Below are 23,160 nucleotides of genomic sequence, written 5' to 3'. Positions count from 1 at the left end.
ATTTATTTGTAAGAGCAGATGGCTTAGGGAATCGGTCATATGCAACAAAGTCGCCAGTCTTATCCCCTTTCCATTTCCCCAGGCTTCTCTCTGCTCTCTGCTGGCCTATGGCTGGGTCCAGAAGTCCTGCTGTGGCTTCTCTGGTTCTAACCAGGCTAAAACAAAAAATCTTAGCTGAGTTCAGAGGCAAATACATGTAGTCCCAGCGACTCGGGAAGCTGAGTCGGGAGGATGGCGAGAGCCCAGGAGTTCGAGGCTGTCATTCATCGATCGCACCAGTGAATAGCCACTGCACTCCAGCCTAGGCAACATAGCTAAAAAAAAAAAAAAAAAAAAAAAAAAAATCACGAAAATCACCTTTCTTAGAAGGTCATCGAGGATCTGGCAGGCAAAGCCTCACAGATTTTTTTCCTTGGACTTGGTATAATTTGCCTAACTGTATTGGCTTCCCCCAGGGCCACTGCAAATTGAACAGCTATCTTTTTCTATGTGTGCTCTGATACCCCCATTATAACCTTCTGGAGGACAGGGATTATGTGGCCTGTCCATTCTCAGGACATGGCCCGCTGCCTTGTACACAGTACATGGGTTCATGAACATGTCAACAACACAGAAGCACATTTATGCACCAACCAAAAAATCTAGGAGACCTGTTCTATGCCTGACCCTGCAGTGAACTTGCTGCACAGGTTTGAGCAAGGCTACTGCCTTTTCTGGGCCTTCCTTTCCCACTCTGTGAATGAGTAAATGGGACTGTGATCTCAAAAGGGTTCTACTCAGCCATCTCTCCAAGAGAGAAATCTACAAAGCTCTCTATAGGAGAAACCAGCTCAAGATTCAGAGTTCTCTTCATATAAGGTTGTAGTGCATTATGATTAAAACTAGTCCTGCTTGGACCTGGGACAGGTGGCCTGGTATATGCTGGACCCAGTGGAAACCAATCCCTGCCATGGTGGCTAGGCTGAAGCCCTGCCTGGTGGGGAGAGTTACACCTGTCAGCACAAACCAATGCAACTAGACCCTTCTGCTCTCAGGAACCACCAACAACCAACACCAGGTGCTCACAGAGAAGGTGGGACCCTGGAACTCAGGTCAAAACCTGGATAGCACTGCACTGAGTTGGAGGCCTAAGGTCCCAGCACACGTCCAGCTATCAGCTGAGATCATTTCCTAAAAATCTTGCTTCCCATGGGGCCTCACAGCAAAGCTCCATCACTGAGTTCATTTACGTGGGCTTCTTCCTTGCAACCCGGAGAGGCAAACCAGTACACACTGATGTACACACCTAAACATGTCCCAAAAAGAACTCCAGGGTGACCAGCAGGCTCCGTTCCCATAATAAGAAATAGCCATCATGGCCAGGCACAGTGGCTCACGCTTGTAATTCCAGCACTTTGGGAGGCCGAGGCGGGCTGATCACTTGAGGTCAGGAGTTTGAGACCAGCCTGGCCAACTAAAAATACAAAAATTAGCCAGGCATGGTGGCGGGCGACTGTAATCGCAGCTACTTGGAAGGTTGAGGCAGGATAATTGCTTGAGCCTGGGAGGCAGAGGTTGCAGTGAGCTAAGATTGCGCCACTGCACCCCATCCTGGGTGACAGACAGAGACTCTGTCTCAAAAAATAAAAAAGAAATAGCCATCAAACTTCCTTCAAGTAACCCGTGCCCCAGCTGTGAACTTCCTTCAAGTAACCCGTGCCTCAGCTGCACTAAATGACTCACATGCTCTTCAAGGTCATTGTGCCTGATGTTTCCTCTGCCCTTTCCCTCCTCCCTCTCTCTTCCATCAGCCCCCTACTCATCCTCCTCTTGTGGGGTCTTCTCTGGCTCCAACTGTTGCTCAATGCCCCCCAACCCCACATTCCACAGCATCTGTGGACACCTCAATGCAGGGCTCCCTGACTGTGGTCATCTCTTTAAAAGGCCTCATATCAGCTAGGTGCAGTGGCTTATGCCTGAAATCCCAGCACTTTGGGAGGCCAAGGTGGGAAGATCGCTGAAGCCAGGAGTTCAGGACAAGCCTGGGCAACAGAGCGAGACCCTGTTTCTATAAAATATTTAAAAATTAGCTGGGTAGAGTGGTGCGAGCCTGCATTTCTAGCTACTCAGAGGCTGAGGTGGGAGGATTGCTTGAGCCCTGAGCCCAGGAGTTTGAGACCAATCTGAGCAACACAGGGAGACACCATCTCTACAAAAAAATTTAAAAAAAAATAATTAGCCAAGCGTGGTGGTAGGCACCCATGGTCCCAGCTGCTCAGGAGGCTGAAGTGGGAGGATCACTTAAGCCTGGAAGGTCAAGGCTGTGGTGAGTTATGATAGCACCACTGCAATCCAGCCTGGGTGACAGATGGAGACCCTGTCTCAAAACAAAACAGAATAAAACAAAAATAAAAGGCCCCCCATCTATGTGTCATAATTATTGGTCTGAATCTGTCTCTCCTCCCTTCGAATTCCTCAAAGCCTGGGGACTTCCTTGCATCACCAGTACCTAATGCAGAGTCTGGTGCAGGGAATGTATTCCACATTTTTCTAGCATTGCGTGAATGAATGAAAGAAATGAAAGAAGCAACCTGAGGGCCACCAGCTCTCAGTTTTGTATGAAGATGTTCAGAATCATGCCTTGGGTTTGTACTGTACTTTCGACATTCTCAAGCTGTTTCTGATATTGCTTGTTTCATTTGATTCGCATCACACCCAGAAGGTAGGCAGGGAAGGGAACGTGACTCCCTATAGCTGACAAGGACCCCAGACACAGATAGGTACAGTGACCTGCTCAAGGTCACAGGAGAGATGGCAGCAGTTGGTGGAGGATTCCTGCCTCTTTATCTGAGGCTGGCGCCCCCTCCACTGCTCATACGGTTGGCTGTGTCCCCACCCAAATCTCATCTTGAATTGTAGTTCCCATAATTCTCACATGTTTTGGGAGGGACTGGGTGGGAGATAATTGAACCATGGGGGCAGTTTCCCCATACTGTTCTCATGGTAGTGAATAAGTCTCACGAGATCTGATGGTTTTATAAGGGGTGACCCCTTTCGCTTGACTCTCATTTTCTCTCTTGCTCTCCGCCATGTAAGACGTGTCTTTCACTTTCCACCATGATTGTGAGGCCTCCCAAGCCACATGGAACTATGAGTCCATTAAACCTCTTTTACTTTATAAATTACCCAGTCTCGGGTATGTCTTTATCAGCAGCTTGAGAATGGACTAATTAACTGCCTTCATAATGTTCCTGTAAACCTCCCATACAGAAGTTGTATCAGGAAAAGGAAAGAAGCTTTGTCTCCAAGGATCCTTTGACCCACTTGGGGGAACCACTCCTTCTTAGCAAAAGGCCAAATCCACACCCCCAAGGAAGGAAGGAAGCATCTATAACAGTGGATGCCCTGGTCTCACAGCCAGCAAACTGAGCTCTGGTCGTAAGATTTCTACTTTCTAATCATTTGATCTTGGATAGTTTGCTTACTTTCTCTGAGCCTCAGTTTCCTAGAAGTGACAAGTGCCTGCTTCACAGGGCTGATGGGACTTTATGCCCCATAAAGTATCATATGCATGTGAGGGGAAAGACAAAAATGACCTGGCACACACAAAGCAAGGTATCCGATCCAGGCTTGGATGTGCCCTAGATGGAGCCCAGTGTGCAGAGATCACTGGCACAGCCACAGGGCAGGCAGCCCTCTGTCACACTCTTCCACCTCTCCTTCCACCGCACTATTTCCAACTAAGGGAGAGCAGGGTAGACAGTTTCACTTCCACCTAAACCTGCAAGAAGGCATTTTCCTAAATTCTTTGACATCATAAAAATTATCTGGGCCGGGCACCAGCCTGGCCAACATGGTGAAACCCCATCCCTACTAAAAATACAAAAATTAGCTGGGCGTGGTGGCAGGCACCTGTAATCCCAGCTACTTGGGAGGCTGAGGCAGAATTGCTTGAATACGGGAGGTGGAGGTTGCAGTGAGCCAAGATCATGCCACTGCACTCCAGCGTGGGCAACAGAGCAAGACTTCGTCTCTGGAGGGAAAAAAAAAGATCTTCTTACTGGTAGCTTATAGATCCACCAGGCTCTGACCACCTTGCCCACATTACCCTGTGGCCATTTTGCTACTTAGTTTTCCCTCCATGGGATGGGTAGGGGGCACATAACCCATAGCACTGACCCTGTGGATCTTTATCTTTATCCCTCAGGGCCTGAGGCACAATTACTTGTCTGAAGGCCCTAGAAAAAGTCAGACTCCCCTCTTCAGTTACTCATCATCAAATCTTGTAAGGCTTTGAGGAGGATAAAATGAAATCACTGGCTGCCGTGACAACTGACACCCTCTGTCTGGAAATGGCCAGCTGCTATACCACAATTATTTTTTATTATGTTCCCATTATTGAAGGTCATGAGTTCAGTCTCTGTTCTTACACAGTTAACTTTATCCAGAGGTGGGAAGATCTATTCCATAACCGTAGACAGACGGCACCACTCCTTCCAGCCAGCACCACTCCCAAAGTACTGTGTAGTAAATGTTTGCTCGCCTGTCCTATCCACAAGCCAATAAACTCCTCGAAGGCGAGGAGTCTGCCTTATTCATATAAGCATCTCCTGTAACTGGCATAATGCTGGCATACTGTGAACATTTAATAATTAGAGCTACTGTGTACTGCACAGTGTGCTAAGCACGTTTTATATATCATCTTGTTTCAATATCATCCTTGCAAAAATGCTGCCGAGTGGAAATACTGTTATTCCTATTTTACAGATGAGGAAACTGAGACTCAGAAATTTGAAGTAACTTGTCCAGGGTAACACGGCTAGGAAGTAGCAGAATCAGGATTGGATAGAGACTGACTAGCTTCAGAATCTCTTTTCTTACCGTTTCTTATAGCTGGCTCAATGCCATCCACCTCCACTGCTGGAAACCAAAAATCCTTTGCTTCAGCTGGGCAGGGGTGGCTCACGCCTGTAATCCCAGCACTTTGGGAGGCCAAGATGGGCAGCTTGCCTGAGGTCAGGAGTTCAAGACCAGCATGGCCAACATGGTGAAACCCCGTTTCTACTAAAAAATACAAAAATTAGCCAGGCATGGTGGCGGGCACCTGTAATCCCAGCTACTTGGGAGGCTGAGGCAGGAGAATCGCTTGAATCCGGGAGGCGGAGGTTGCAGTGAGCTGAGATCGTGCTACTGCATTGCAGCCTGGGCAATGGAGTGAGAGTTTTTCTCAAAAAAGAAAAAAAAAAATCCTTTGCTTCACAGTGCCATTTCCGAATGGCTCCAGCTGAGAGGCAGAGGCCAGCTCTGAATCTCTATCCTGTATTCCTGACCCTCTCTGAGGCTCTCACCCTTTCTGTTTTCCTAGTTAACCTCAGTTATTCTCCTGTTTTCCCAAAAGCAGAATATAGCATTTTTTTCCCTAGTGCCTTTCCTTACACTTGATGCCTGCAACAGTGGGTGGCAAGGATTTCTTATCACATGCACAGAGACTAACTGAAAAGGAAAAATTCATAATGATTAAAATAATGAAGCAGATGAGGGACACCTCAGGCTCCAGCCTGTCCTCAGGGGAGCCTCACATCCTAATCTGGACTGTGCCACTGGCTCCCTCCCCAGCGGGGCTCATTTGACTGTCTGTAAAATGATGATAATAATGCTGACCTTTCTTATGGGAAGAAGAAGGAGAGGAGATATGTGGGAGGAGTTAAGGCTTTGGATGGGAGAAGATTAGAGATGAAAAGCACGAGTTTCAGGCTGGTTTCTGAGCATGACATCATTCCTTTCAGGAGTCGAGTCTCTTTCAATTCATGTTTGTGAAGCTGCTTTTTGGAGTTTCTTGAATTCCCCATTTTGCTAATTTTCTACATCCTATAATGAGTCAAAGAAGGGGAGACTGAAGTCCAGAGGTTGCTGAGATTCAAGGATTCAAGCCTTTGCCAGGAGATATGAGGGACCCAAAGGCTCACAAAGCTTCCCTAGCCCTCACCAAGCAATGAAGAGTGGGGAAAACAAAAGCAGAAATTGTGGTGACAGCCTGGAAAGTGGCTTCGGCTGGCTAGCTCGTGGGTAGGAGAACGCCCTGTTGGAAGACAAACAGGTCACAGGGAGGGAGGCTCACTGGGAGCTCGGGAGGGGTCTTTTGTCACCTGACTATCCCTCCAAGTCCAGGCATGGACTGCTAAAGCAAACACTGTCGACCGAGGACGTGTGGGCTCGGCGAAGATAAAAATGGTATTTAGCAGAAGAGAGAAAAATGTATTCAACTCTCAGTTATGATTTAGACGCAGCCGTGGGCAGCATAGCAATGAGCTCCTTATTTTAAGCAAGCGGCAGAGAGATGAAAATAGATCAAGTGTGTTGAATCAAGCCAGGTTTTTGCAATCAGTGAACTAGATTTAAGACCACACCTTCACCAGGCAGGGAGTAGAGAGAACTATGAGGAGTCTTTCTTAAAAACGAAAACCCTCTGTTTTCAGAGAGGGGTGTTCATACTGCTGCAGAGTGAATTTCATCTAAATCATGGCCAGAGAAGTTCAGACTTCATCTTGGGGCTGGACTCAGGAAGGGAAGGAGAGCTCCAGTCCCTCCCCTTGGGCCTGTGGATCCAACTAAGACCCTTCAAGAACACAGGAACCCTGGCCTGGATGGGCCCTCATGATTATCTAGCAAAAGCTATGACAATGCTTCCCATTTGTATATTTGACACACACACACACACACGTTTCGGACCTTACAATACCCCCCTTTTTTTTTTTTTGATACAAAGTTGCTCTGTTGCCCAGGCTGGAGTGCAATGGCATGATCTCTGCTCACTGCAACCTCTGCCTCCCGGGTTCAAGTGATCCTCCTGTCTCAGCCTCCCGAGTAGCTGGGATTACAGGCGCATGCCACCAAGCCCAGCTAATCTTTGTATTTTTAGTGGAGACGGGGTTTCACCATGGCCAGGCTGGTGTCAAACTCCTGACCTTGTGATCCACCCACCTCGGCCTCCCAAAGTGCTAGGATTACAGGCGTGAGCCACCATGCCTGGCAGAACCTGTGGATTTTCTAAGGGATCACTGCGTTGCTTTCTGTCAAAGGCGGCATGTATTTCTGTCAGCTTTCCAACAGAAAATCAGGAGAGAGGTTCTTCAACATTCACTCATTCACTGAATATTCATTTATTCATTTATTTGCTTATTGTCTGTTTTCATCCCCTAGAACCCAGGCTCCATTAGGGTAAATGTTTTTTGCCAGTATCCCTGGTACCTAGAAGAATGTCTGGAAAATTAGTGAATATTCAATGAATAAGTGAATGTTGAATAGCCTCTCGCCTGATTTTCTGTTGGAAAGCTGACGGAAACACATGCCGCTTTTGATAAACAGCAACGCAATGATCTTTTAGAAAACCTGCAGGTTCTAGACTCTGATACAGTGAAAGAGAGTAAACAGGCAGCAGGGCTGCTTTTTGGAAGAAGGGCATTTACAGAAGAAGACAGCATCCAAGCTGCCAAAGTCAGTGAGATGCAGGCACAAGGTGCCAGTTCACAGGTTAGTCTGAGTGCATACACAGACCTGTGAGCAAGAGAAAGCAGGTAACTAGAGATGCTGGCACAGACAGCGGAGTTTAGCCTCTGGGAGGCAGCAACAAAGCCATTCCACAGCTCTGTTTGGCATGGGTTGTGTGCTTGCCACCAATATATTTTTTTTCTTCATCTAGGAAGATAAAAGGGAAATAAGACTCCCCTTAGTACAAACATCGACTATACCAGAGAACAGATTTACAAATCACTTTATTTATTCATTCATTTATTATTTTTGAGGCAGGGTCTCACTCCATTGCCCAGACTGGAGTGCCATGGCATGATTACAGCGCACTACAGCCTCGACCTCCCAGGCTCAAGCTATCCTCCTACCTCAGCCTCCCAAGCTGGGACTACAGGCGTGGCACCACACCCAACTGATTTTAAAAATTTTTTGTAGAGACAGGTTTTAGCACATTGCCTCAAACTCCTGAGCTCAAGCAATCCTCCTGCCTCACCCTCTTAAAGTTCTGGGATTATAGACGTGAGCTACCGTGCCAGGCCCAAGCCACTTTAAAGCAGTATTCTTTAACTTGTCCAAACTGGTAACTTGGGGCAAGATTCTTGACCTCAGTGGGGATTAAATGAGGTAATTAATGCATGTAGTTTAATGCTCACACGATGTTCACTATTAAATTGAGACCCTTTTCTGAAAATGTAGTAAACACTATGAACTGTCTCTCCAGAAAATACACATTTGATCATATATTCAAAATTTTGCATACAATACCAGAGGAAGAGCCCTGCAGAGGTCTATTGAACTAGGGGTTAAGAACAAGTGCTGGGCCAGGCACAGTGGCTCCCGCCTGTAATCCCAGCACTTTGGGAGGCCAAGGCATGATGTGGATCACTTGAGGTCAGGAGTTCAAGACCAGTCTGGCCAACATGGAGAGACCCCATCTCTACAAGAATACAAAAATTAGCAAGGCGTGGTGGCATATGCCTGTAATCCCAGCTACTAGGGAGGCTGAGGCAGAAGAATCACTTGAACCTGGGAGGCAGAGGTCGCAGTGAGCTAAGATCACACCACTGCACTGCAGCCTGGGCGACACAACGAGACTCCATCTCAAAAAAAGAAGAACAAGTGCCATGAGACAGACCAGCTTCCAGGCCAACAAGATTGATCTGTAACTCATTGGAACATCTTCACACACCTAAAGGAGCAATGCACTGATGGAACACAGGTTAGCAAACCACGGAAGCCCAGAAATAGTGTTACAGAGGCAAATATAGGCTGTCCCCATTCAAGCAGTGCTAAGGAGGGGTGCCCTGCCTGAGAACCCATGTGCCTGTCTCTGGTGGCAGTGGTTTAAGTCCTGCTATGGAGATGTGCACAGCAGGGCTTACCCTGGTATCTTTAACACCGGGATCGTGTCACTTAATTTCCCTTGTTTCACATCACAAGTCAATCTTCCAATTAGAATGTGGCTTTGCCTGTGAAGGGCTATAGGGAGAGGAAACTCAGGCTAGGGGCAGGAGTCCTGGACCCTCTGCTTACATTTCTCATTGTACGTTAGTCGGCCGGCACTCCAGGTTTGTGGAAAACTCTGTGAGTATGTCTAAGCTCTCTTCCTCGGCAGCGTATCAGTTTTCTATGCCTGCAAAGCTCCTTGGATGATGGCCAGGAAACCTAATGTGCTGAGATTGAGAGCTCTTACTTCTTATTGAATTTTCTTATGAGTAATTTCTCTCATAGGAATCTACCCAAAGGAAAAACTAGAAGTTCAGGAGTACACATGTACTTACAAAAGATGTTCAGTGTAGTGGTTTTTAAGCACCTATTATTATTATTTGTTTGTTTGTTTGTTTTGAGACAAGGCCTCTCTCTTTCGCCCAGGCTAGAGTGCAATGGCTTGATCTCGGCTCACTGCAACCTCCGCCTCCTGGGTTCAAGCGATTCTCCTGCCTCAGCCTCCTGAGTAGCTGGGATTATAGGTGTGCACTACCACATTTGGCTAATTTTTGTATTTTTAGTAGAGACAGGGTTTTGCCATGTTGGCCAGGCTGGTCTCGAACTCCTGACCTCAAGTGATCTGCCCGTCTCAGTCTCTCAAAGTGCTAGGATTACAGGCGTGAGCCACCTTGCCCGGCCTATTTTTATTACTTTTGAGACAGGGTCTTGCTTTGTTGTCCAGGCTGGAGCTCAGTGGCATGATCACAGCACACTGCAGCCTCGACCTCCTGGGCTCAAGCAATCCTTCCATTTCAGCCCTCTGAGTAGATGGGTCCTGGCTGGGACCACACGCCCATGCCACCATGCCCAGCTAATTTTTAAATTTTTTGTAGAGATGGGGTCTTACTGTGTTGCCCAGGCTGGTCTCAAACTCCTGGGCTTAAGCAATCCTCCTGCCTTGGTATCCCAAAGTGCTGAAATTATAGGTATGAGCCACAGCACATGGCCAAAACTTTTTACTTTGAATTAATTTGTAGATTAACATGCAGTTGTAAGAAATAATATTGGGAGATCCCATATACCCTTCACCCAGTTTTCCTCAAATGTGACATCTTCATAATAACAATCAGATAATTGACATTCATATAATCCACCCACCTTATTCAGATTTCACCACTGTACAAGTACGCATTTGTGTGTGTGTATGTGTGTGTGTGTGTGTGTATTTAGTTCAACCAAATTTTATCACATGTAGATTTGTGGAACCACCCCCTCATAGTCATGACAGAGAACAGTTCCATTACAAATAATAATGTTAACTTTTACAGGAAAAAAATAAAAATAACCTCAGCATCCAACATTGGGAAGTTGGTTACATAAATTATGTTACAGTTATAGAGTAAGAAATTTAGTCATATAAATGGTGAATATGTGAACATTAAAAATATTTATAGGCCGGGTGCGGTGGCTCACGCCTGTAATCCCAGCACTTTGGGAGGCCAAGACGGGCGGATCACGAGGTCAGGAGATTGAGACCATCCTGGCTAACATGGTGAAACCCCGTCTCTACTAAAAAACACAAAAAACTAGCTGGGCATGGTGGCGGGCGCCTGTAGTCCCAGCTACTCAGGAGGCTGAGGCAGGAGAATGGCATAAACCCGGGAGGTGGAGCTTGCAGTGAGCTGAGATCCCGCCACTGCACTCCAGCCTGGGTGACACAGTGAGACTCTGTCTCAAAAAAAAAAAAAAAGAATATTTATAAAGATTGTTTAAGGCCAGGTGCTGTGGCTCAAGCCTGTAATCCCAGCACTTTGGGAAGCCGAGACAGGCAGATCACGAGGTCAGGAGATCGAGACCATCCTGGCTAACACGGTGAAACCCTGTCTCTACTAAAAATACAAAAAAATTAGCCGGACATGGTGGCGGGCACCTGTAGTCCCAGCTACTCGGGAGGCTGAGGCAGGAGAATGGCGTGAACCCAGGAGGCAGAGCTTGCAGTGAGTCGAGATCACGCCACTGCACTCCAGCCTGGGCGACAGAGCGAGACACTGTCTCAAAAAAAAAAAAAAAAAAAAAGATTGTTTAATATGGAAAAATGCTCATGAGGTACACACACACACACACACACACACATATATATATATATATATATATATATTTTTTTTTTTGACCTGGAGTCTCACTTTGTTGCCTAGGCTAGAGTGCAACAGGCTAGAGTGGCACTGTCTTGGCTCACTGCAACCTCTGCTTCCCAGGTTCAAGTAATTCTCCTGCCTCAGCCTCCGGAGTAGCTGGGATTACAGATGCCCGCCACCATGCCCAGATAATTTTTGTATTTTTGTAGAGATGGGATTTCACCATGTTGGCCAGGCTGCTCTTGAACTCCTGACCTCAAATGATCCACCTGCCTCAGCCTCCCAAAGTGCTGGGATTACAGGCATGAGCCACTGTGCCCAGCCTATATATGATGTATATTTTTAAAAGTAAGTGCTTAAAAAGATTTGAAAGTATGCTAGAAGTTTCTTTGGATGATAGGATGGCATTTGTGCTTTTCTTTGGTTGTCAGGATAGTTTGTGGTTTTCTTTTGTTTCATATTTTTGTATTTTTCAAAAATTTCTACAATAAGCACCTATTATGACTGAATGTGTTCCCCTGAAATGTATATGTTGAAGCCGTAATGCCTAATGTGATGGTATTCAGAGGTGGGGCCTTTGGGGGGTGATTAGGTTTGGATGAGATCATCAGGCTGGGGACTCTATGATGGGATTAATGTCCTTATAAGAAGAGGAAGAAAGACCAGAGCTCATTCTCTCTCTGCTGTGTGAGGCCATAGCAAGAAGGCAGTCTCTGCAAGCCAGGAAGCGGGCAACTCACCAGAAGCTTCATCAGGTGGCACCTTGATCATGAACTTCCCAGTCTCTAGAACTAGGAGAAATAAAAGTCTGTTGTTTAAGCCACCCGGTATCATGTTACGGCAATCCAAACAGACTAAGACAGTCTGTTTCCCAAAGAGCAAGGAAATAGGGGGTGTGAGAGTAAACAGAAGTAGGGGAAAGCCCAAGATAAATCAAAACAAAAACAAAATAAAAGTAGCTACTCAAGGCTGAGATCCTAAAGTGCCAAGGACAGCTCCCTGGGAGAAGTCATCTCCTTGTTTACATGAAGGGTCCAAGGATCCAAGGGCTGTGCCCTAGCTCTCTTCCCAGCCACCTAAAAGAGCTCAGAGGACGTCCTACAGGCTCTGCAGCTCCTGAGTTATGAACTGCGGAGAGCAAGAAGGTGAGGGTACCTCTTGGGCCTCACCTTTATTTATTGAAGACAAGGAGGCAAGACAGTGGCAAGGCCTGGGATTGGGGACTGGGGACACAGGCAGTCAGGTCACCCTTGCCACTTCAGATCTGCAATGCAGAAGGGAGAGGAAGGGGGTGTGAAGAGTGAGACAAAGGCTGGGTGGAGCATCTCCTCCATCTAAACAACTGCTCAGGCAGCAACCCATGGGAGACAAATGACAGCAGAATCTGGGACTGGAATCTGTCTTGCCTGTGCCAGGGACCCCTCTGCCAGGAGACTGTACCCTATCTGATAAACGTAGTGGCCTAGGAGTCAGCTATGTGAGTCTTAGTCCAACTATGCCTCAAAGAAGCTTAGTTTGGGAAACCAAATTTGATAAAAGGAACATTTTGATATGGGAGACATTTTGTTAGAATCGAGTCCAAATACAAAATCACTGTTTTAAAAAAAATTACCAGGCAGGTTATGAAAGACATACTCAATGCTTACTTACTCGGATGTTCACCCTACCCCTAGTTTCACTGGACTGTTGATCTTGACTCCATTCTTGGTTTGAACTATGCCTCTGATTCACTCTCCACTGCCAATCATCCCTGATTTCCAGAGGTGAGAGCTGGCATTGGGGTGGGGCTCAGAAGGGAAGGGAAGATGTCTGCTTAGCATATGCCACTTGATGACTAAAATATGTTATCAATTTAATAATTTGGTTTTAGGGCAAATGTCCTTCTGAATAGTGTTGTGTCAATGCATTCATAACTGAATGGCTTCTTTAATCTGCTAAAGGTATTCGAAATGCTTTCTAAACAAAGTGAGAGATCCCAGTTTAAAAAAAAGAAAAAAAGAGGTCCCAGAAGGTAAAGAAAAAGGCAACTCCATCCCAGAAGAAATACTCTAGAGTCCTTATGAGGATATGGGTAGTCTGTCTGCCTGGAATTCTGCCCCTTGGGGCGCTTCTGCCATCCCACATGGTTGTGGTGGACAGTCACAGCACCTTGCCTGCCTTGGCTGTAAAAGGTAGGTCATGGCACAGGTATCTCAGTATGTCTCCTGTCCACATGACTGGTCCAACAGGCGTCTACATAATTCCACAAGAGATTGGGCCTGTGTTAGTCTGTTTTCTTTTGCTGTAACTGAATACCTGAGACCGGGTAATTTATACATGTCGGGAAGTCCAATGTTTAGGGGCTGCATCCAGTGAGGACCTTCTTGCTAGTGGGGACCCTCTGCAGAGTCCCAAGGTGGTGCAGACCTATCATATGGTGAGAGTGCTCACTAGAAATGGCCACAATGGCTTCTAAAACAGACCCATTCTTTTTTTTTTTTGAGATGAAGTTTCGCTCTCATTGCCCAGGCTGGAATACAATGGCACAATCTCTGCTTACTGCAACCTCCGCCTCCCAGGTTCAAGTGATTCTCCTACCTCAGCCTCCCGAGTAGCTGGGATTACAGGCACAAGCCATACCCAGCCAATTTTTGTATTTTTAGTAGAGTCAGGGTTTCGCCATGTTGGCCAGGATCATCTTGATCTCTTGACCTCATGATCCACCTTGGCCTCCCAAAGTGCTGGGATTATGGTGTGAGCCACTGCGCCTGGCCCAAATCTTCTATTTCTAAAAGTCTTCCAGTGCAAAAGAGATGTATATCTAGGTACCCATACTGGTGAAGTATCTGACCTTTAAGGATAAAGGGACTGGGCTAGGTGGCTCACACCTGTAATCCCAGCACTTTGGGAGGGTGAGGCAGGCAGATCCCCTGAGGTCAGGAGTTTGAGACTAGCCTGGCCAACATGGTGAAACCCAATCTCTACTAAAAATACAAAAATCATCTAGGCGTGGTGGCAGGTGCCTGTAATCCCACCTACTCAGGAGGCTGAAGCAGGAGAATCACTTGAACCCGGATGGTGGAGGTTGCAGTGAGCCAAGATTGCACCTCTGCACTCCAGCCTGGGGGAATCAAGCGAGTGTCTGCTCCCCCCCGCCAAAAAATAAAGGATAAAAGTCAGCCATCAAAGTTTCCAGAAATAAAGGACTGAGACACAGACTGCATCAGATCTTTAACCGACAGAACTGCATGCTAGAAGACAAAGGAGTGAGGTCTTCAATATTCTGAGGGAAAAAAATAGGAATTTGTACCTAGAATCCTCTACTCAGTCAAATTAGCATGTGCAAGCCATGTCGACTGAATTGAATTGGCCGGGGAGATGTGTTCCTTAGGAAGTCTTCTGTGTTAAGAGGGAACCAGGGTGCACAATGAGGCCTGATAGGTGATACACAGAAGAGAAGTAAAACTAACAAACCTGAGGAATAGATCCAGCTGCTTTCAGCAGGCAGGAGGGAGAGGATGCTGGAGGAGCTTGCACAGGTGTACAGGGAAGGTTCCTTAGAGGAGAGTCAGCAGCAACGCTGGAATAGAGGGGAAGAACAGACTTGGTGGAGAGAAGGGGTGAAAGGGCATTGAAGAGACTGCAGGCAGGACAGGAGGCTCATGCCTGTAATCCCAGCACTTGTGGACGCTGAGGCTGGAGGATTGCTTGAAGCCAGGAGTTCCAGGCCAGCCTGGGCAATATAGTGAGACCCTATCTCTATCAAAAAAAAAAAAAAAAAAGCTGGATGTGGTGGTGCATGCCTATAGTCTTAGCTACTCAAGAGGCTGAGGTGGGAGGATCACCTGAGCCCAAAAGTTCAAGGCTTCAGTGATTAGAAAAGGGACTATATGACAACAAATAAGTATATTTATCATGAATTAAGACTGTGTGAAAATAAATGTAGATACTGGTCTTGTGTCATTTAGGTTACTTGAATAAAAAAAAATGAAAAAATCCTGTTCACCTTCAGCAAAGGAAAAGTGGCCCTTCCTCTACTAGTGGTCAGTGTAACCCCTTAGAACTAGTAATAACCAACTCCCTTAATCCTCGCTAGAAAAAAGAGAACGTATAACCCTAAAAATTGACGGAGCTGGACTCAATCTTCAAGTAAATATCGTGGTTTGAGAAAAATGTATAAACGCTCTCCTGAGCCAGTATTTCAAACCTTCTGTGATGAACTGAATGTGCCAGTACCAGAAATTCCAGGAAAAACAAGAAATTGGTTTTTGTAATTAGCCGAGCATATAGCCCAGTCTCTCAATGTCACTTCATGTTATGTATCAGCACAAGTGTACTATATGAATCATTATCAATCTATGGCACAGGAAGACATAAGTAGCGAAAATAAGAGTGAGAACTCCCACTAAGAAAAAGTGAGAGTCTCAAAGGGGGGGAAATGAGAGAAGAGAGACAGACCCTCTCATATTGTTTTATATTGTTTTATACTCAGAAAAGGAAAGAGAAGTGAAACTAAAGGCAGGTAGCCTGGCGTCTAGGAACCAGACCTGAAACCAAGAAACCAGACCTCAAGCCAGACCTGGGCCTGCCTGATCTAATCCTAGTAGTTAAAGATCGACTCCTGACCTAACCGGTTATGTTATCTATAGATTCCAGACATTGTATAGAAAAGACATTGTGAAACTTCCTGGTCTGTTCTGTTTCACTCTGACCACCGGTGCATGCAGCCCCGTCACACACCCTCTGCTTGCTCAATCCATCACATGCAGACCTCCTTAGAGTTGTCAGCCCTTAAAAGGGACAGGAATTGCTCACTCAGGGAGCTCAGCTCTTGAGACAGGAAGGAGTCTTACCGATGTTCCCAGCCGAATAAACCCCTTCCTTCTTTAACTCAGTGTCTAAGGAGTTTTGTCTGCGGCTGGTTCTGCTACACTGTGATTGCACCACTGCACTCCAGCCTGAGCAACAGAGAGAGACCCTGTCTCTTAAAAAAAGAAGAGCGTAAGGGCCAGGTGCGGTGGCTCAAGCCTGTAATCCTGGCACTTTGGGAGGCCGAGTCGGGTGGATTACGAGGTCAGGAGATCGAGACCATCCTGGCTAACACAGTGAAACCCCGTCTCTACAAAAAAAAATACAAAAAACTAGCCGGGTGAGGTGGCGGGTGCCTGTAGTCCCAGCTACTCGGGAGGTTGAGGCAGGAGAATGGCGTAAACCCGGGAGGCGGAGCTTGCAGTGAGCTGAGATCCGGCCAGCCTGGGCGACAGAGCGCGACTCCCTCTCAAAAAAAAAAAAAAAAAAGGAGTGTAAGTAAAAAATGAGCTGTGCAAAAATATGCCTGTAATCCCAGCACTTTGGGAGGCTGAGGTGGGATCACTTGAGCCCAGGAGTTTCAGACCAGCCTGAGCAACATGGCAAAATCCTATCTCTACAAAAAAAAAAGAAAAAAAAGAAAAAAGAAATTGGCTGGGTGTGGTGGCACACCCCTGTAGTCCCAGCTACTCAGGGGGCTGAGGTGGGATGATTGCTTGAGCCCAAGAGGTTGAGGCTGCAGTGAGCTGTGATCTTGCCACTGCACTGCAGCCTGGGTGACACAGTGAGACCCTGTTTCAAAAAGAGAGAGAGAGAGAGAGACACTATGGCCTATTCCAAAGCTCAAAAGCAGGAGAGAATCCTCAAGCACTGGGAGAAGATAGGTATGCATGGCAGAAAAGAATGGAAGCTAGAGGATAATCAGAGAAAAATAGGCTGCTGGCTGTGAGTGGTGGCTCACGCCTGTAATCCCAGCACTTTGGGAGGCCAAGGCGGGCAGATCACGAGGTCAGGAGTTCAAGACCAGCCTGGCCAACATGGCGAAACCTCATCTCTACAAAAAATACAGCAATTAGCCAAGTGTGTTGGCATGCCCCTATAGTCCCAGCTACTCAGGAAGCTGAGGCAGGAGAATCACTTGAACCTGGGAGGTGGAGGTTGCAGTGAGCCGAGACCATGCCATTGCACTCCAGCCCGCAACAGAGCATGACTGTCTCAAAAAAAAAAAAAAAAAAAAAAATAGGCTGCTGAAGTGAAATTGACTCATGCCTCAGTAGCTTCAATCCTAAAATCAGGATACTGATAGTACCTACGTCAGAAAGCTGTTAGTAAAATTACATGAAATAATATCTCTAAGGCACTTAGCTTAATGCTGGGAACAAGTGAAATTCAGTAAGTATTAGCTCTTGTTAGATAAGTTGTCCCAAATCACAGCTAGTAAGTGTTTAACTAGGATTTGAATAGAATAGCTTTTTGACTCCAAAGCCCAGCTGGCCTCTTTATGACTGTGCTCTAGTAAGTAATAACTATCGTTAATTGAGCACGGCACTCCGTGGTCTACAACAGTTATCTCATTTAATGCTTATCACCTCCCTGAGCTGAGCACAGCTAACTCACACAACAGGAAATCGAGCGTTGTTTCACTCCCTTGCCCAGGTTCACCTGCCCGGCTCCAGTGCCTTCTTCCCAACAGCACATTGGAGTCAGGAGGTTTGGGTCCCAGCCCCACATCTGCCACAGATCAACCTGCATCGCTGAGCCTCAGTTTCCTCATTTTTTAAATAACAGGGGCTGGGGCTGGGGGCTCTTTTTTTTTTTTTTTTTTTAAGATGGAGTCTCACTCTGTTGCCCAGGCTGGAGTGTAGTGACAAGATTTCCACTCACTGCAACCTCTGCCTCCCAAGTTCAAGTGATTCTCCTGCCTCAGCCTCCCAAGTATTTGGGATTACAGGTGTGCGCCCCTACACCTGCCTAACTTTTGTATTTTTAGTAGAAACTTGGGGTTTCGCCATATTGGGCAGGCGGGTCTTGACCTCCTGACCTCAAGCGGTCCGCCTGACTTGGCCTTCCAAAGTTCTGGGATTACAGGCATGAGCCACTGCACCCAGCCAATCTCTAGGGTCTCTCTAGGCTCTACTGTTCTAGGAGGGTGTATTCAATGAAATCAGACAGTGCTCCAGGTAGGAGAGAGGGATCCTGAGTCAGACAGGATCCCCGTCCCCGTCTGACTGCACAACATCAACCAACAGAGATCCAGAGGTGCTGAGGGTGGAGTCTAGGTCCCTAAAGCATTAGTCATCATCTGCTCCCACTCCCCAGGGACCAGCAGGGATGCTGATCCAATTATGCTGAATTGATGAGGGACCTCCAGGGTGGTGAAAGAGAGAGGAGATGTCAGAGGACACAATGGGAGATCCGAATAATTCAGCCTGGTGAACAGAAGCCAGGAAGGACCTGCCTTCAAGTCTCCAGTAAGTCTGGGGGATGGCAGGGTGATAACAAGAGACCAAGGCTCAGAGTACTGGGCCCTGGTTCCTAGGCTTGGCTCTAACACTAAAAGCAGTATGATCTTTGTTTGACAAGTTATTTCACTTCTCCAGTCTTCAATTTCCACATTGAAAAAATCAGGGAAGGCTGGGCGCAGTGGCTTACGTCTGTAATCCCAGCACTTTGGGAGGCCGAGGAGGGCGGATTGCTTGAGGTCAGGGGTTCGAGACCAGCCTTGCCAACATGGTGAAACCCCGTCTCTACTAAAAATACAAACATTAGCCAGGTGTGGTGGCGGGTACCTGTAATTCCAGCTACTCGGGAGGCTGAGGTAGGAGAATTGGTTGAACCCAGGAGGCAGAGGTTGCAGTGAGCCGAGATCATGCCACTGCACTCCAGCCTGGGCAACAGAGCCAGACTCCGTCGAAAAACAAAACAAAACAAAAACAAAAACAAAAACCACCAGGGAAAATTTTTAAAACCCACCAATTTATATAAAGACGTGTAATATTATAACTAAAAACTAGAAATGGGAAGAACTGCTAAGTGGGCTTGGGAGCACGGAGTTGATGCAACAGAATCTTGAAATGCTATTTAGAAAGTAGAATAACTAACATTTACTGAGCACTAACTACATGTCAGGCACTTGGCAGACAGAGAGAGGTCTTTACATGCATAAGCTCGTTTAATATCCTCAAGGGTCTTCTGAGGTAGGTATTATTATCACCATTCTTCCTTTTTTTTCTTTTTGAGACGGAGTTTTGCTCTGTCGCCAAGGCTGCAGCACAGTGGTGAGATCTCAGCTCACTGCAACCTCTGCCTCCTGGGTACAAGTTATTCTCCTGTCTCAACTTCCTGAGTAGCTGGGACTACAGGTGTGCGCCACCATGCCCAGCTAATTTTTGTATTTTTAGTACAGACAGGATTTCACTATGTTGGCCAGGCTGGTCTCGAACTGTTGGCCTCAGGTGATCTGCCTGCCTTGGCCTCCCAAAGTGTTGGGATTACAGGCCTGAGCCACTGTGCCAGGCTCTCACCATTTTTTCAGATGTGTTCACTGAGGCCATGAGAAGTTAAGTCACCTAACTAGTTTATACTTGATGACGTCAGGACTCAAGTTCAAAGGTCCATCTAACTCCAAAGCTCACACTGCGAACCTTTACTTACACACTAGTGTTGAAGACTCTTGGATGTTAAGGACTATAAGAAACAGAGATGTAGGCCAGGCGTGGTGGCTCATCCCTGTAACCCCAGCACTTTGGGAGGCCAAGGCTGGTGAATTGCTTGAGTCCAGGAGTTTGAGACCAGCCTGCACAGCATGGCTAAACCCCATCTCTTACAAAAAATACAAAAATTGGCTGTGTGCGGTGGCTCACACCTGTAATCCCAGCACTTCAGGGAACTGAGGCAGGAGGACTGCTTGAGCCCAGGAGTTAAAGACCAGTTTGGGCAACATGGCAAGACCCTGTCTTTAAAAAAACCCACAAAACAAAAAAATACAAAAATTAGCCAGGCACGGTGGCAAGTGCCTGTAGTCCCAGCTACTAGGGAGGCAGAGGAGGTGGAGAGATCAATTAAGCCCATGAGCTTGAGGCTGCAGTGAACTGAGATCGTGCACCACTGCACTGCGCTCCAGCCTGGGCCACAGAGCAAGACCCTGTCAAAAAAAAAAAAAAAAAAAAAAAGGGAGCAGCGGATTAGCCTGCCTGGGGCAAAATGGAGCTCGAGGCCATGAGCAGATACACCAGCCCAGTGAACCTGGCTGTCCTCCCCCACCTGACCATGGTGCTTTTGGCCATCGGCATGTTCTTCACCGCCTGGTTCTTCATTTACGAGGTCACCTCTACCAAGTACATTCATGATATCTAAAAGAGCTCCTCATCTCTTTGGTGGCCTCACTCTTCATGGGCTTTGGAGTCCTCTTCCTGCTGCTCTGGGTTGGCATCTACGTGTGAGCGCCCAAGGGTAACAACCAGATGGCTTCACTGAACCCCTGCTTTTGTAAATTACTTTTTTTTTTTTACTGTTGCTGGAAGTGTCCCACCTGCTGCTCATAATAAAGGCAGATGTATGGCAAAAAAAAAAAAAAAAAAAAAAAAGGGAAGGAAATAGAGAGGTGCATATATGTAACAGTGTTAGGCGGGAAATAAACCTCCAGAGTGATCGTGGGCCGGGTGTAGTGGCTCACGCCTGTAATCCCAGCAGTTTGGGAGGCTGAGACAGGCAAATCACTTGAGGCCAAGAGTTCCAGACCAGCCTAGCCAACACGGCAAAACCCCGTCTCCACCAAAAATATAAAAATTAGCCAGGTGTGGTGGCGGGCGCCTGTAATCCCAGCTACTTGGGAGGCTGAGGCAGGAGAATCACTTGAACCCAGGCAGTGGAGGTTGGAGTGAGCCGAGATAGTGCCACTGCACTCCAGCCTGGATGACAGAGGAAGGCCCCATCTCAAAAAAAGGACGAACAACAAGAACAAAAATCAGAGTGATTGTGATAACATAAGAATGTTGGTGTCAACATTAGATTTGGACATTTGTAAATAATAGGCAATTTAGGACACTGGGAACTTACAGCTTAGATATTTATGCCTAACTTTTTTTTTTTTTTTTTGAGATGGAGTTCCGCTTTTGTTGCCCAGGCTGGAGTGCAATGGTGTGATCTCGGCTCACTGCAACCTTCGCCTCCTGGGTTCTAGCAATTCTCCTGCCTCAGCCTCCTGACTAGCTGGGATTATAGGCATGCACCACCACGCCCTACTACTTTTGTATTTTTAGTAGAGACAGGGTTTCACCATGTTGGTCAGGCTGGTGTCAAACTCCTGATCTCAGGTGATCTGCCCGTCTCGGTCTCCCAAAGTGCTGGTATTACAGGTGTGAGCCACCCTATGCACCACCCACAGCACCTGGCCCTATGATTAACTTTTTGGTAGTAGAGATGATGATATCTGAGTAAGCACCGATGATAGGGCCTTTCTAGTCCTAATACAGAACTTTCTAGATAAGCAGACAAGGAAGGCACAGCTGCCCTTCTTCACCACTGGGAAGACTGGAAATCTGACCACACAGCTCCTGCCTCAAGCTTTTCCGTCACTTCATATTGCCTACAGCTCTGGTTCTCAACCTTCACTGTAGATTGGAATCACTTGAGAAACTTTACAAATGGCTGATGTCTGAGTTTATTCCCAGCTATGGCCGTAGCTTTGGCATGGGGAGTTTTGAAATCTCTTCAAGAGATTACAATGTGTAGCAACATTTGAAAGCCACTGGCCTAGAGGATAAAGGCACTTAGCATAGAAGGCCCCCTCTGATTTCTTTAGCATGCTCTCCTATATGTTTTATTCTACAATCCAGTTATAATGTCCTGAACATGCAGCACCTTGCCTTTTACATGCCTTTACCTTATTTCTTCTGCCTGGATTGCCTTTCTTCCCCCTCATCCATCTAGAAAACTCCATTCATCTTCAATACTGTGGCAAGCCAGCCTCCAAGATGGCCCCAGTCATCGTTACCTCCTGGTTTTCATGTTCCTGTATAATGCTCTACTGCACTGAATAGGGCTGACTTGTGTAATAATGTAATATTGTAGAAACGATGATGGAGTGTGACTTCTGAGGATGGGTTTTTACAATTTTTTATTTATTTATTTATTTATTTATTTATTTATTTATTTATTTATTTATTTATTTTTTCAAGACAGTATCTCAGTCTGTTGCCCAGGCTGAAGTGCAGTGGCACGATTTTGGCTTACTGCAACCTCCGCCTCCCAGGTTCAAGTGATTCTCCTGCCTCAGCCTCCTGAGTAGTTGGGACTACAGGCGCATGCCACCATGCCTGGCTAATGTTTTTTTTTTTTTGTATTTTTTGGTAGAGACGGGGTTTCACCACATTGGCCTGGCTGGTCTTGAATTCCTGACCTTGTGATCCACCTGCCTCAGCCTCCTAAAATGCTGGGATTACAGGTGTGGGCCACCGCGCTCGGCATGAGGATGGGTTATAAAAGAAACTGTAGCTTCCATCTAACTCTCTCTTGGATCCTCTGCTTTGGGAGAAGCTATCTGCCAAGTCTTGAGCATTAGCCCTGTGGAGAGCTCCACATAGTGAGGAACTGAGGCCTTTTGCCAACAGCCACATGAATGCACCATCTTGGAAATGGATCCTCCAGCCCCACTCAAGCCTTCGGATGCCAGCTGATGTCTTGACTGCAGCCTCACAAGAGACTTCAGGTGGAACCACCCAACTATGCCACTCCCAAATTCCTGAGCCATAGACAGTGTGAGATGTTTGTTGTTCTAAGCTGTTAACATTTTGGAATAGTTTCTTAGGCAGTAATAGATAGTAAATAAACAAACCACATTCAAGTATATAACACTCTGTGAAGCCTTCTTAGCCCTCTCCCCTGCTGAACTGAACTGAACACCCTGTGCCACTTATGAGCCATACACATTCCCTATTATAGCACTCATCACATGAGCCCTAACTGTTGACTTGCCCTTCTTGCCCTTAGGTTCAATTCCACAAGGACAGGGCTGGCCATAGTGCAGGCATCAGTGTGCTTGTAGAATATAGGAATGTGCATGAGAACTGCCATCTGAGTCATTTCCTATAGGCCTTCTAGCCCTGGCTGCTTCTTATACAAAAGCTTCAAAAGCTGCACATGGTGGCACACACCTGTAGTCCCAGCCACTTGGAAGGCTGAGGCAGGACGACCACTTGAGCACAGGAGTTTGAGGCTGCGGTGAGCTGTGATTGTGCTCCTGCACTCCAGCATGGGCAACAGAATAAGATCCCATCTCTTTAAAAAAAAAGACCCAAAACTC

At 46.7% G+C, this 23,160-nt stretch overlaps 1 protein-coding gene and 1 pseudogene across 3 annotated transcripts in view; one reads left to right on the top strand and one right to left on the bottom strand.

Moving 5' to 3' along the window:
• Positions 1-11,066: 11,066 nt before the first annotated feature.
• PAFAH2 (platelet activating factor acetylhydrolase 2) overlaps positions 11,067-23,160 on the bottom strand; it is a 63,399-nt gene continuing 51,305 nt past the window's right edge. The window contains exons 11-12 of one of the 3 annotated variants that reach the window (XR_012089747.1): positions 14,523-14,628; positions 11,756-11,860 (exon numbers count right to left, since the gene is read on the bottom strand). Coding sequence is in view for 2 of the 3 variants with exons in the window: in XM_073007675.1 (XP_072863776.1) it covers positions 11,739-11,860 (122 nt within the window). In the remaining variant the exon portion in view is untranslated. Of the gene's footprint in view, positions 11,861-12,238; positions 14,629-23,160 lie in introns of those variants that run through there. The other 2 variants (XM_073007675.1, XM_073007679.1) reach the window with 2 other exon arrangements.
• Positions 20,032-20,435, top strand: LOC103225340 (dolichyl-diphosphooligosaccharide--protein glycosyltransferase subunit TMEM258 pseudogene; annotated as a pseudogene).

Source organism: Chlorocebus sabaeus, chromosome 20 (genome assembly GCF_047675955.1).
Source record: "Chlorocebus sabaeus isolate Y175 chromosome 20, mChlSab1.0.hap1, whole genome shotgun sequence".
NCBI lineage: Eukaryota > Metazoa > Chordata > Mammalia > Primates > Cercopithecidae > Chlorocebus > Chlorocebus sabaeus.
The sequence above is the reverse complement of the archived record's forward strand: the minus strand, read 5'-3'. Positions and strand labels throughout refer to the sequence as shown.